General features: G+C 35.5%; 1 protein-coding gene across 1 annotated transcript in view; it reads left to right on the forward strand.

Moving 5' to 3' along the window:
- The window catches only part of SLC5A12 (solute carrier family 5 member 12), a gene marked incomplete at both ends in the record, with an annotated part of 41,729 nt that overhangs the window by 11,932 nt on the left and 17,095 nt on the right, over positions 1–12,702 (forward strand). Inside the window, 4 exons of the mRNA XM_084230610.1 lie at positions 3,874–4,028; positions 4,147–4,287; positions 7,486–7,615; positions 8,567–8,655. Coding sequence (XP_084086736.1) covers positions 3,874–4,028; positions 4,147–4,287; positions 7,486–7,615; positions 8,567–8,655 — 515 coding nt within the window. The remainder of the gene's footprint in view (positions 1–3,873; positions 4,029–4,146; positions 4,288–7,485; positions 7,616–8,566; positions 8,656–12,702) is intronic.

A 12,702-nucleotide genomic window follows, 5' to 3' on the forward strand; every position in this document is an offset into this window, starting at 1 on the left:
AATGCAAGTGGACACTGAAGGCAAATTTAATTAACAATAGTAATGGAAGCCAGAAATAGTAGAATGATATCTTCAAAATATTGAAAATATTGAAGAAAAATAATTTTAAACCTATGATTGTATAGTCAGCAAAACTATCTTTCAGGAACTGAGTGTTAAGAGAATTTATATATCAAGATTAACATATCTTTCCATGAAAAAAAATCTGGTGGAAATTCTGTGGGAGGTAGGAAAATTATCCTATTTTTGATAGAAAACAATTAATATAGAAAACATTTAATAAGTCTAGTGAAACAATTTTGGTTGACTAATGATAAAAAATAATAAGTTCATGGTATATTAGAATTTATATTTTTTCATAATTTTATAGTCTACATTATAATTTATAATACTATAAAATGTAATGGTAGTAATAATATTATTATGTGTGACTTTGAGATTAAGAAAAACAAATAATCCCTAAATTATAACAATAGCATATAAGTCAGGAAGAGAATAATCAGATTTTATAGTCCTTGAATTGTTGTGGAGGAAATATTTCTTAAACTTCGATTCCAGTTTAAAAATATACGGCAAAGTTTCCAAGGGAAACGTTTAAGTGAAATGGTCAAAGTAGAAAAATGGAATTAAAACAACTAACTTGATTTCCGTAAAAGAAAAAAAGGTAAAAAACATGGAAAAGGTAGCAATAGAACCCCAAAAGTAGAGAGATCAAAAAGAAATTTGGCTATTTTAGTGTTCTCAATAAACTAAGATGAACTAAATTTACAACCACTTAATTGGTTTCAATGCTTCCTCGCATGCTGAAACTCTATTAGATTAAGCTGAACATATTCATTTCTTCGTGCAGTTTTACTGACTCAATTCTCTTCTAGTTTACCATAGCTCACAGGATACACTATAAGCTTTGCCTAGCGTTGAAAATCCTTCATTTTGTGAATCAGCATCTCAATCTCATCTCCTGTCACCATGCCTCTGTTTCATCTCTCCTCTCTCTAACCAGGCTAGAGACCTGAGTATATCACCAAAATGGTGACTTATTTACCTAATTCATTAAATCACATTGATAATCCTGTGGGTGCACAGCCTATGTAAAATAACCTGGAAGAGTGAAAAAAAAATAAGAAATAAGAAGGAAGTCCTACCAACTCAGTGTTTGCAATCTACTGATCTAAACACTAGATCCCCAACAACACATGTCACTCCATACGCAAGGGACATGGCACCATTAGCGTTACAGATCAACTGTGTGTGTGTGTGTGTGTGTATTTTATGAAGGAGTCAGCATCTAAGAAGTTTTCGGGGTGATTATGATCTGTCTTTTGATTAAATATTTGATAAAATGGTTGCTCTCTTACCTCATGTCTAGCTGAAGTTCAGATTTATGCATTCCTCTGCATAACCAGTGCCAAGTAGCCTCTGAGAACTCGGGTCTTTGATATTCAGTTGTCATGTCACTAAAATCTGAGGAGATTTGAGTTTGGAAGTATTAATGTCTTTAAAGGAAATCAAAGTCCATTTAGGAGGTGGGACGTAAGAGGTTGGTTATTTCTTCTATCAGGACTTGATACAAAAACAATGCTCTGGCCAGGGCTATAATGTCTAATTTTTAATTGCATTTTAATTTTTAATTACAAAAGAAGTGATGGGAAAACCCAATATCTTCTTTTTTCTCAAGATAAAGATGAAGCCTGTCATCTTTTCACAGAAGTTCTTGACACTCTGGAGGAGTAACAGGGGACGATAATTCTATTTTTCAATGTTAAAAATATCAGTTCTTTTATTCTCATAGTGCTTATTCATTTTCAAAGCATATTTTAATATATCACTTCATTTCATCTTTCCAAATTTGCTCATTCTACATTCACTGTGGTCCTACGGGACTCTACACTTGTATTATTCCAGTAACCTCTTCCTTTCTTCCTTTCTTCATGCCCACATGTTCTCAATTAGAATTGCTCATTTGAATTACCTGCAGGCCTTTCAAAAAACACTGAAAACTGGGTCTATTAGTATATTCAGAATCCCCAGGGATGGGGCTTAGATGTTGGTTTTATTGCTATTCTCAAATTCCCCAAGTGACTCTAGAAAGTATCTGGATTTTATAACACTGCTCTAACCTCTTGCCTAATTATCTTTCCTGAGTTCTACTGTTATATTTATCCTTTTGAAACTCTGTTAGGTTTACTTCACTATTTAACTCTCCTTTAAGTCTTAAACTTCCTTTTTCCATGAATATCTGAAATCTATCATTTCTTCCTAGTTCTTTTCTTTCTCAGTATTCTACTATCTCAGTTTTGCAAAAAATTTTCACAGTCTCTTGTTTACCCCCCCCCAAAAAAAAAAAAAAGAAAAAGAAAAGAACTCAAATTGTATAAGCCATACCTAGGGGAAAATCTTCAATTGTTTGTCTCACTTCCTCAGCACTTATATTCATTTAATCACAAGTTATGTTGATTTTACCTTCCAAATAGCTTTCAAATCCATCAACTTCTTTCCATATTTACCCTATTCCTAACTGCTGTCATCTTGGGTATGGACTACTGAAATAAAATCTGAGCTGACCTCTTAATTCCACTTCTTCCCACTGCAAGTACTGGGAAATAAACACAGTCTCTTATCAAATGCATTTCTTACAGTGATCTTGTTCGTTGGCAGAATGATGCCACCCCCAAACCTGCATGCTCTAAATGGGTTTTGCTATTCACTGCATAAAGACAAAACATATTCTTAGTGTGTAAGAGCTTTAATACAATTAAGTGTGCAATAGAGAGAAGAGAAAAAAATATAGTTAAAATAGTTTACCCATGAAACACAGAAAAATTACTCACTTCCTTGGGGGTAAATGCCAGCAGAAAAAGGTTGGCTCAAAGCAGGGCCACTGAGACGCAAGAGCTTGCCACAAGTCTAAGGCACCTTCTGGTGGGGTCCCATAGGTCAGGGGCAGAAGGGGCCAGGCAAGTCTGGAAGGAATAAAGTGAAAATACAAGTCAAAATAAAGCCTGGCATTGTCAGCCTCCCTAGGGGTCTCTCTCCCATGTCTCTTTTTCCCCCCAAGTGTTTCCTTCTAAGTTCCTCCCCACCCCCCAAGTCCCTGGTACAAGTCCAGGGCTCAGATGCAAGTACTGCTTCTTTTCCTGTCTCTCCTCCATATGCCTCTTCCAGGTCTTCTTCTAGTCTTCACTCCCCAGACTTTTCTCCCAAGTACTTTTTAGCTTCCACTCAAGTCACTCAACTTCCCCAGTTAACAGGTGGGCAGGGCACATGGAGCCTCCCATTTCTGTGGAGATTACATTGTTATACTCTCTTACTGTTTTTGAGAAATCATTACAGTTCTGGTCAAAATCTTGTGTTCAGCAACCTCCCTTTGGCTCTCTGCACAACCCATCATGTATTTTCTAACATTCTTTCATTTCTTCAGGTAGCCAAGCTTCTTCTTTCTTCACACATGCTGTTCTCTTTCTCTTATTAGTTCTCTGAACCTGGTAAATTATTAATCATCCTTCAGAACTTAGCTAGAATGCCAAGGTCAGGACTCCTTGCTATAGGCTCCCATTGAAAGAATTAGTTTTCTTAATTTCACTTTCCACAATTTAAAGTAGAAAATTATATTATTGTATCTGCTTCTCCTACTAGACTATGACCTCTATAAAGATAAGGTTGGATTTTTTGGTCTTTTTCAGCTACCATTACAGTCTCATGCTTAATATGGTACTTGGAACACAAAACATGCAAAATGAAAGAAATAAAAGTCTTGATGAATGAAAAAAGGAAAGAAAGAATGATTGATTTAATTAGCAGGGGTGGCTGTATGGGATTGAAAGAGTTGCAGGCTTTATTTTCAAGAATTGACATCCATTCTCTTCATTTCAGGGAGGATTAAAAGCAGTGGTGTGGACAGATGCATTTCAAATGGTTGTCATGATTGTGGGCTTCTTAACAGTTCTCATTCAAGGATCAGCTCATGCTGGTGGATTACACAGTGTATTAGAACAATCAACCAATGGATCTCGACTAAATATATTTGAGTATGTCCAATGCTACTTTTTCATGTCTTATAAAGATTTAGCTCCATGACCTCATCACTTAAAAAATAATACCTGAACATCAGAGGAACATCTTTGTTCACTTCTCTCTCCCTCATAGCTTTGATGTGGATCCTCTCAGAAGGCACACTTTTTGGACAATCTCTGTGGGAGGAACTTTCACATGGCTTGGGATATATGGAGTTAATCAGTCAACCATCCAACGATGTATCTCTTGCAAAACAGAAAAGCATGCCAAACTGTAAGTTATTAATAAAGCATATTTCTATGTTTTCTCTGCCTTATTGGCTATTATATACTTCCTCATGTTGTACATGGGGGTGAGGGGTTAATATGTACGTGTGTGTGTGTGTGTGTGTGAGAGAGAGAGAGAAAGAGAGAGAGAGAGAGAAAGAGAGAGAGAGAGAGAGAGAGAGAGAGAGAGAGAGAGAGAAACATTTAACCCTTTCAACAGTTTTTGAGGCAAGTATTTCTCCTGTTCTCATCTCAGCAAGGAAGTGGCAGATCCAGAGTTTGAACTTGAGTCTGTTTACCTTTGCTCTCAATAATTTGTTGCTTCTATCTATCGAGAAATTATTAGGCTAAAGTGAATTGTTGTGGGGCAATGCAGAGGTAAATAGCACATATTTCATACAGTTTGTGTGACAAGCTGGTTCTTATCACTTATTTGATTCAGCATGTGATCTCCCCAACTATTTTTCACTTGATGAATTTACCATTATGGTTTATCAGGAACAGTTAGAGGAAAAAACCCGAGGAAATGCGACCAGTCATACTTGAGCTTTAGCCATTCCAGCTCTTAACGAAATAACCAGTCAGCAATCTTGTCCAGACTTGATTACTCTGAAGGGTTCCAGCTTTTCAAGTCTTTTCCAAGCCTGCAAGTCATCCCATGTTCTAGAATGGAGAACCAAAGAATTATGCTTTTTTTTTTTTAATAAAACAGGTGGAAATAAGCTGTAATTGAAACTAAGTGGGCATTTCACCCTCATTGTTGCTGCCCTGGTTCCAGCCTCCCAGACTTGTCTCGTTGCTGTCAGCTTTTCTTAGAGTGAGAAATTGTCACTATGAATATGTCCACAAATGATTGTAAAAAACTTTCAGTATACAGTCTAAATGAAAATTTAGACTGAGAAAGAGATAAAATTATCTGTCCATGTTTCACCATTTTGTAACTTAAATTCCCAAAAGGAATGTATTACTTATATATTTCACACACACTCAGCAAGAATAAATGAAAGTATTATCTAGTATTACATTGATTCATTGGTAACACTCATTTCATATTACACTAAATAATATTAACAAACCTGCCACACACAAGGCCACTACTTTATCAAATAGTTGAATTACTGAAAATATATTTAAGATAAAATGTGACTTTGACTTTAAAATTAATTTAGAACTCTGTTTTAAAATAGAGTTGATTCTCACTTTAAGACAGTGGATTTTTAGTGAAATAAATAGCAATTCTTTGTTAAATTTAGTGTTTGGGAAATATTGTATGTTTGTATTATTTTATCTTGAGAACCTGGTTAATATCTCCCTATTCTAAGTTAGGAAATGTACCCTTTCATCTTTTTATCTTTTTAATCTTTTTATCTGCACAAGGCCAGAAAAATGCTTTATGCTTATTAAATGCTTATCACTTATTAAACAAAGTCATGCTTCAAGGAGATGAATACATGGAAACACATATCACATGGGAATGTTTCATGTATATTTGCAAACACATGTACACATGCTCCTATGTATGTATTTGTGTGTTAGTGGATTGGTTTAAATCAAGCAAAAGTCAACAAAATTCCATTCATAATAGTTTCTTGGAATTTGGAATGTGCTGCAGAGTGTTTAATGGGTGTGAAAATTGTCAGAAAGGAAAGATAGTCCTTTCCTTTAGGAAATGTACATAATTTACTAAGCATTTAGGATTGTTATTCCTGGTTCCAATCATCCCCATTCCTGTGGAGGGACCACATATATGCTTAGAATTTTTTTAGGTTAAGGAAAGATGAAGAAAATAGAATCTGTCTTTAGAAAAAAGAATCTGTCTCACTTTCCTGTGAGAATCAAGGTTCATATAGTTAATTCAATTCAGAAGAGAGAAATCTGTCCAAATGGCTGATAGAGTTGCAGGGCATACAGCTGAAGAGGAGGCTGTTGTAGTGGGGATGTGGTGAGGGCTCTAATTTGTCACATAGCTGAAGCCTAAAGGGCACTGCGTGAGCAGCTAGAGACCGATCGGAGGCTGCTGACAACACTCACTGGAAGACTGTACAGAATTTTGATTAAATGTACACTTCTGTTCCATCTCAGAACATGATGTAACTAAAACATTCCATATAGACTTAGGAAAATCTTTGCAACTTGGAGAAAATATATCCTGTAACATAGGTAAATGATAATAGATTCTTAATGTTCATCATTCCATTTTCTAATGTAAGTAATGTAAAACAAAAGCTACCAAGAGGGGTAATCATTAGGTATATTTGCTTCATAAGAGAGTACTTTGATATAGGGTTTTCTGAAAGTCAGGTACACTTAGAGTATAGGTTTTGGGCGGGGGGTGGGGGGTGTTGAATGAATGTGTCCTTAAATTCGAATGTGGATACAACTGATTCCTTTCAAACACTGATTGGCCTCAAGAAAATGTCCAGTGTTGCTTGTCTGGCCCCCTGAATCTCCAGAGTGAGAATGTTTATTTAGTGAATGGAAGGCCAATCTACTTTTAGGTCTTTCCTGAGATTAAGAAAAAGAGTAATAATCTGACTTTCTATGGACAGTCATGTAGATAAAGTAAACATGGGACACAACAAGAGCACCCAATCTGGAAATAAGCATATCTCCATGTTGAAGAATAAAAAGTTTTGCTCCAAAATTTATGGGTAAAGTGAGATTAGCTTTCTCATACTTTCTCTTGTCTTTAAAAAAATAAAACTAAAAACCTTAGCTTTCAATTTCGTTTGAATTACTCTCCAAAGTGGATATTTCAAAAGCGTCTCTACTTTTATATTTTTCTCATCTCTATAGAAGAAAAGATGTTAAAATATAAGTTGGCTTTCTGACAATTTCATCAATTGAGGCGGGGGAGAATCACTTGAAGTCATATAATATTAGTGATTGGTATGTGAAATTTTATCTAAGAAAATAGGCCTCACACCACACAGTGAGGTTTTGTTGAAAAACTCCCTAATTAAAAAGAAAATCAATCAAATATCTACCAGTTTCAAATTTCGCAACCAGTCTAAACCTATGTTTCCCCCACCCCCCAAAAAAAGGAAATATATAAAATATAATGACTCTTGAAGACAGTAGGATTTTATTTTATAGCAAAAAGACTGCTGAAAAGTTTACCTTGAGTCTTGCTAATGGGACTAGTCATATTACACTGTAATGAAGCATAGAGGCTACCAATTGGTCTGTGTATGTTCTTTTCTAGAGCCTTGTACTTTAATTTGTTGGGTCTCTGGATCATTCTGGTGTGTGCAGTCTTCTCTGGCTTAATCATGTATGCACACTTCAAAGACTGTGACCCCTGGACTTCTGGAATCATCTCAGCACCAGACCAGGTATGTGTTTTCTTGGGGCCAGAGGGAATGGCTGAATGACTGTGCTTCTGGTTACTGATGGGTGTTGGTGGACATTTCTCTTTTTCTGCTGGATGTCCAGCCACTTCCCAAATCCAAAAGACTTGTTCTCTTTCCTCCCCTCTTGGGTGCTAGCAGCACACACTATTTCTAATATGAATGGATGAGCATGTGAGAAGATGACTGATTACCTTGTCATTGAACAAAGGCTGGAGCCAGGGCAAGTCCTTGAACACTCGAGAAGGCAGGCCTGAACCCATGCTTCGGTTGTTGATGTTGCCTTTGGACTCTCTTTCTGTTCATTTCAAGGTTGACTGATGATGCTTTAATCTTAAATTGAGCAAAATGACCTTTATTTCTCTAAGGCTTCTGCTCATGACTTCTAATCACAGCTTAAATAATATGACCCCAATACCTACATTAAGTTTGCTTTTAGACCTCCATTTATGGAGAATATGGTCAGGGAACCACTGTCTACTCTCTTCCCCTGTATATTCAACTCTCCTGCTTATCCCTATGGGGGCACCTCTCCCACATATCTGATTAGAACCATAATACCTTAAACCATAATTCCTTGAAGACCTGCTTAAAGCAATTGTTCATAGGGTTTAATTACTAACATTGAGGGTAAACAGGCAAGAAAATATGTTTCATTGCAAACATAAGAAAAGCTAAAAGTTTATGAAGCTGCTAATGTTCATCCAACCCTGTCCACTTATATTAACCTTCCCCAACCCCTCCTTTACAACTGGACCTCATGGAATTGGATTACAACATCATTGGCTAGCCTGTATCAACCCTAGCTCCTCTATCATTATTTCAGTTTGTGTATTTTTTCCCCTTTCCATCATCTTTAGCTAAAATGCTATATTCTTGTATTTCCAACATTGCTGATAAGACCACTGATCCTATGTTAATGTTCTGCCTCTCCAGCTGATGCCATACTTTGTCATGGAGATATTTTCGACAATGCCAGGTCTGCCAGGGCTCTTTGTGGCTTGTGCCTTCAGTGGGACCCTGAGGTTAGTATACTGACAATGTTCCACTTTGCATCAGCTGAAGATAATGACAATGGCAATGACAACAAAGATAACAAGGGTGATGGTGGTAATAATCTCCAATATTTGCTGAGTTCTTTATGTGGTTCATTGTCCTATGACAATGCATGCTTTATTTGTTTTTATTATTGCTTGCCTGAGACTGAAGCATTGTTCACCTTATCATCACTGTTCACCTTATCATCACTGTTTACCTTATCATCACTTTGTTTACCTTACCATCACTTTACATATAAGGAACTGAAATTTATCAAGAAAAGTTACTCATGGTGACTTAGTAAATCACAGAGGCAGGGTGAGGCTTAGGTCTGTCCCCCCTATTTTCTCAACCTTGTCTGATGTCAACTGTGCCTGATTTCACATCACCTTGACACAAAGTAGCTCACTCTTCGGTCTCTTCTCCCTCAGCTGCAATGATCCTTTGCCTTCTATTCTCTCCATTTTCAATAGCACACTCTGGCAGCTGAATGAAGATAGTTATCTTAAAAGCAAAATCATTCATACATAGATTCTGACAAATATTTCAGAAGGTTTATATATTATACCAAGTTCAGTTGGTGACTCTGATGATAATACAGAGAACAAAACTGACATGAGTATTGCCCTCATAGACCTTTGCCTTTCATAGACATGGGGAATGGACTATATGCAACAAAACAAAAATAAGGAGGGTATTATTTGATAATGACATGTAGTGTAGAGGAAATAGCAGGGTGACTTCCTAGAGAGAGGTGAGGCTGGGCTTTCTAATTTTTATAGGATCTTTAGGGAACTTTCTGATTAGTACCAACATTTGTACCAAGATCCAAAGGATGCAAGGAGCTAACTGTGATTAACAAAGGTGGAATCTTTATAGATCTGAGGAGGAAGGTATAAATTCCCAAGCCCCAGGATGATAAGCTGTATTCGAGGAACAAAGATTTGATGCATAAGGAACTGGAGGAGAGCAGATGGGGATGAATTTGAAGATGTGGGCAGGTGTCATGGCAGATCAACATGAAATGGTAAAGAGCTGGCATTTCAAATTAAATGAAATGACATGACTTAGTCCCTGAAGTCAGGGAAATCACAGAGGCAGGACTGGAGCTTAGATCTGTCCCTTCTGAGTCAGGGAATAAATAATGTCATACAATTTAAGATTAGATTTTCTCTGTAGAGAAGGAAGACAATAAAAACAACAGTGATAAATATGGGTGACCAGTTAGAAGACTGGCCTTTATCCAGATGAGTAGTGATAGTGACTTGAGAGAAGGGCAGGTGCAGTAGTGTTGAGAGCAATGGATTAAAACATTAGGATGACACATTACTTTTCTTCATTAAATATTTTTTTAATTAAAGTAACATTTGCTCTCAACACTACATATGATTTAGAGATATAGGCACACACATTTCTGGTGTATGTCACCACACCACACCACACCCACTACCAAGGCACCCACATTCCTCCATCAAACAAGACTCTCTGCCTTATGAACCAGATAACTCAGTAAGCAGAAAAAACCTTATTTCCCTTGCTGGAGCTTAGTTACAAAGAATCAATTAGAAGACTTATCAAAGAACAATTTTAAGATAGCAAAATGATCAAAGTCAAAGTAAAAGGTTTATGTTTTATTCCTCAACTCTCTTAGTCTCACCTCACAGAATTAACCACTGTTGACAATGTCTTCTGTGCTTTCTTGAGAGATCATGCTTTATACACTGATGGATTTCTTTAGTAATATGATTTAGAAATCTTTTAGTATCAGTAACTCTACCCTGTTCTTGTCATTGAGCTACTATAATTTAGTTGAAAAGCACTTTGATGGCAGGCATTACTAACAGTACTATGTCTTAGCATGTTCAGGTGGTTACAACAAAAATCAAAGACTGGGTTGCTTACCAACAACAGAAATTTATTTCTCAAAGTTCTTCAAGAAGTTCAAAGAACTTCTTCAAAGTTCTTCAGAAATCCAAGATCAAGGTTTCAGTAGATTCTCCAGTTTCTGGTGTGATACTCCACTTTTTACTTTATAGAGAATAAACTACCAGTAATTTCATTATTTTTTAGCAAGTAAGCCATCTTTTCACCATTGACTTAAAATGCTGTTTTTACTATATCCTACATTATTTTTATAATATATCCTACATTATTTTTTATAATATATCCTATATTATTTTTTATATTTTATATTTATACATTATTTTCTATATCCCTTTATCTCTGTCTATAGGTAAGCAATCATAATTTTGTTATTGTGCTTTAAAATATGATTAAATATTTATTCAGGTGGTATTTAATTTCTTTCACAAATTTTTCCTGCTAACTAGGTTTATTTCTTTTTTTAGTTAATTGTTTGATATTTGATTGTATTAAGATCATGACAGCTGCAAATACTGTTGTCATTTTCTCTTTTCTAATAATTACATTTCTTTGTTCCTTCTCTTATATAATTGTGCTTTTAAGACAATGACTAATAATAATAGAAGAAATTCTTATTTTGTTAGATAATTTGAAGGGAATGGTTCTTAAATTTTACCATTAAATATGTCAAAATGTGGTTTGAAAGATATTTATATTAATACTCATAAAATCAATAATATTGTAAAAAAGATATATTTATTCAACTTTTAGGAAATACTCTTACCAGGGAGAGATATTAAATTCTGGTAAAAGTTTGGCATTTTGAAATGGACTTTTTTTAAATACTTTTAGCATATTAATAAGTTGAAAGATTTCCAAAATAGTAACATCCTTGGATATATATAATGACTTTAATTTGCTTATGGTATAATTTCAATTTAATGTATTATTCTTTTTAAAAATATTCATTTTAGGATTTTGCATCAATGATATCAAGTGATTGTCAAGGAAACTAAGGACAGAAACAAGGAAACCAGAGGACTAAATAGAAGGAGGGGTGATACTCTAATTTTTGTCTGCTCTAGGCCTTCCTTCCACACACAAACTCCTTACTATTAGTCTGATTCTCTCCTCTGTAGCTGTCAACAGTTTAATTCCTCCATAAGAAAATGGCTGATCCTTTGGAAGTGAAGTGCAAAAATTCCAAGAAAGGGACACACTGAGCAGTGCATGTTAGAGAGAGCTTACTTCTGCTACAACCCTAAGGTGTTAAGGAAAGGGAAAACACAGGAATGGAGGAAGCTATAACGATGGTGGTTGAGAGACAGGAGGGGTTGGGGAGGAATGGAACAAAGTGCTTGAGTTTCAATTCCAGAAGAAGAACTTAGGAAGTTTCTACATGTTCTATCTGTTGCTTAGGGAACTCTAAAATTTTGCACCAGATGGACTAGGAATTATTCCAACTGAGTTAATTTGCACTAGAATTAATGGTACGAATATTCTGAATTACAGAAAAAAAAAGTTGAATTTTCTTTCATGACATTGGCACAAAAATAGCTTTTTTCCAATGAGCATTTTAAGATAAGAAAATAGAAAATTTAACAAGCATCAGGACAGGTTTTATTTATAAACTTACTTCTCCAAAACTTTTATTTGTGGTTGTGGTTTTGCATCATATGGATTTAATATAGTTATCTATTCTACAAGCTAAAATACTCATGAGAAAATTAATAAGCTTTCATGCTAGTCTGCAAAATAAGCCCCAACTTCCAGGTCTTCATATAGCACTTTGTCATTTTCCTTCATAACAATTGTAAAATTGGTCGTTAAATGTCTGTGTGGTTAAGTAAAGCATGAGGTCTAAGCTTTCTGGTTCATCATTGGATGCTTAATACCCAGAATGAATAAAACAGATCATGGTATGAATGAATGAGCGCTTGAATTATTAATAAATGGCAAATTGTACTGATTAGTGGATTACGATAGTCACTACTTCCTGCCTCATATTCAAACTAGATGCACATCTGCACAATTTCTGCTACTGCTGGCTAACTTATTTAATGTCTTACAAGGGGATTAAAGTGAAGGTTAGAACAGGAAAGCCCATTTTTCTCACTGGAGTTTAAGAATGAAAGATACAGTAAGCACAGAGAAGCTTTGATGATTGAGTC

This window comes from Talpa europaea, assembly GCF_964194135.1.
Source record: "Talpa europaea genome assembly, chromosome: 1".
Lineage (NCBI taxonomy): Eukaryota > Metazoa > Chordata > Mammalia > Eulipotyphla > Talpidae > Talpa > Talpa europaea.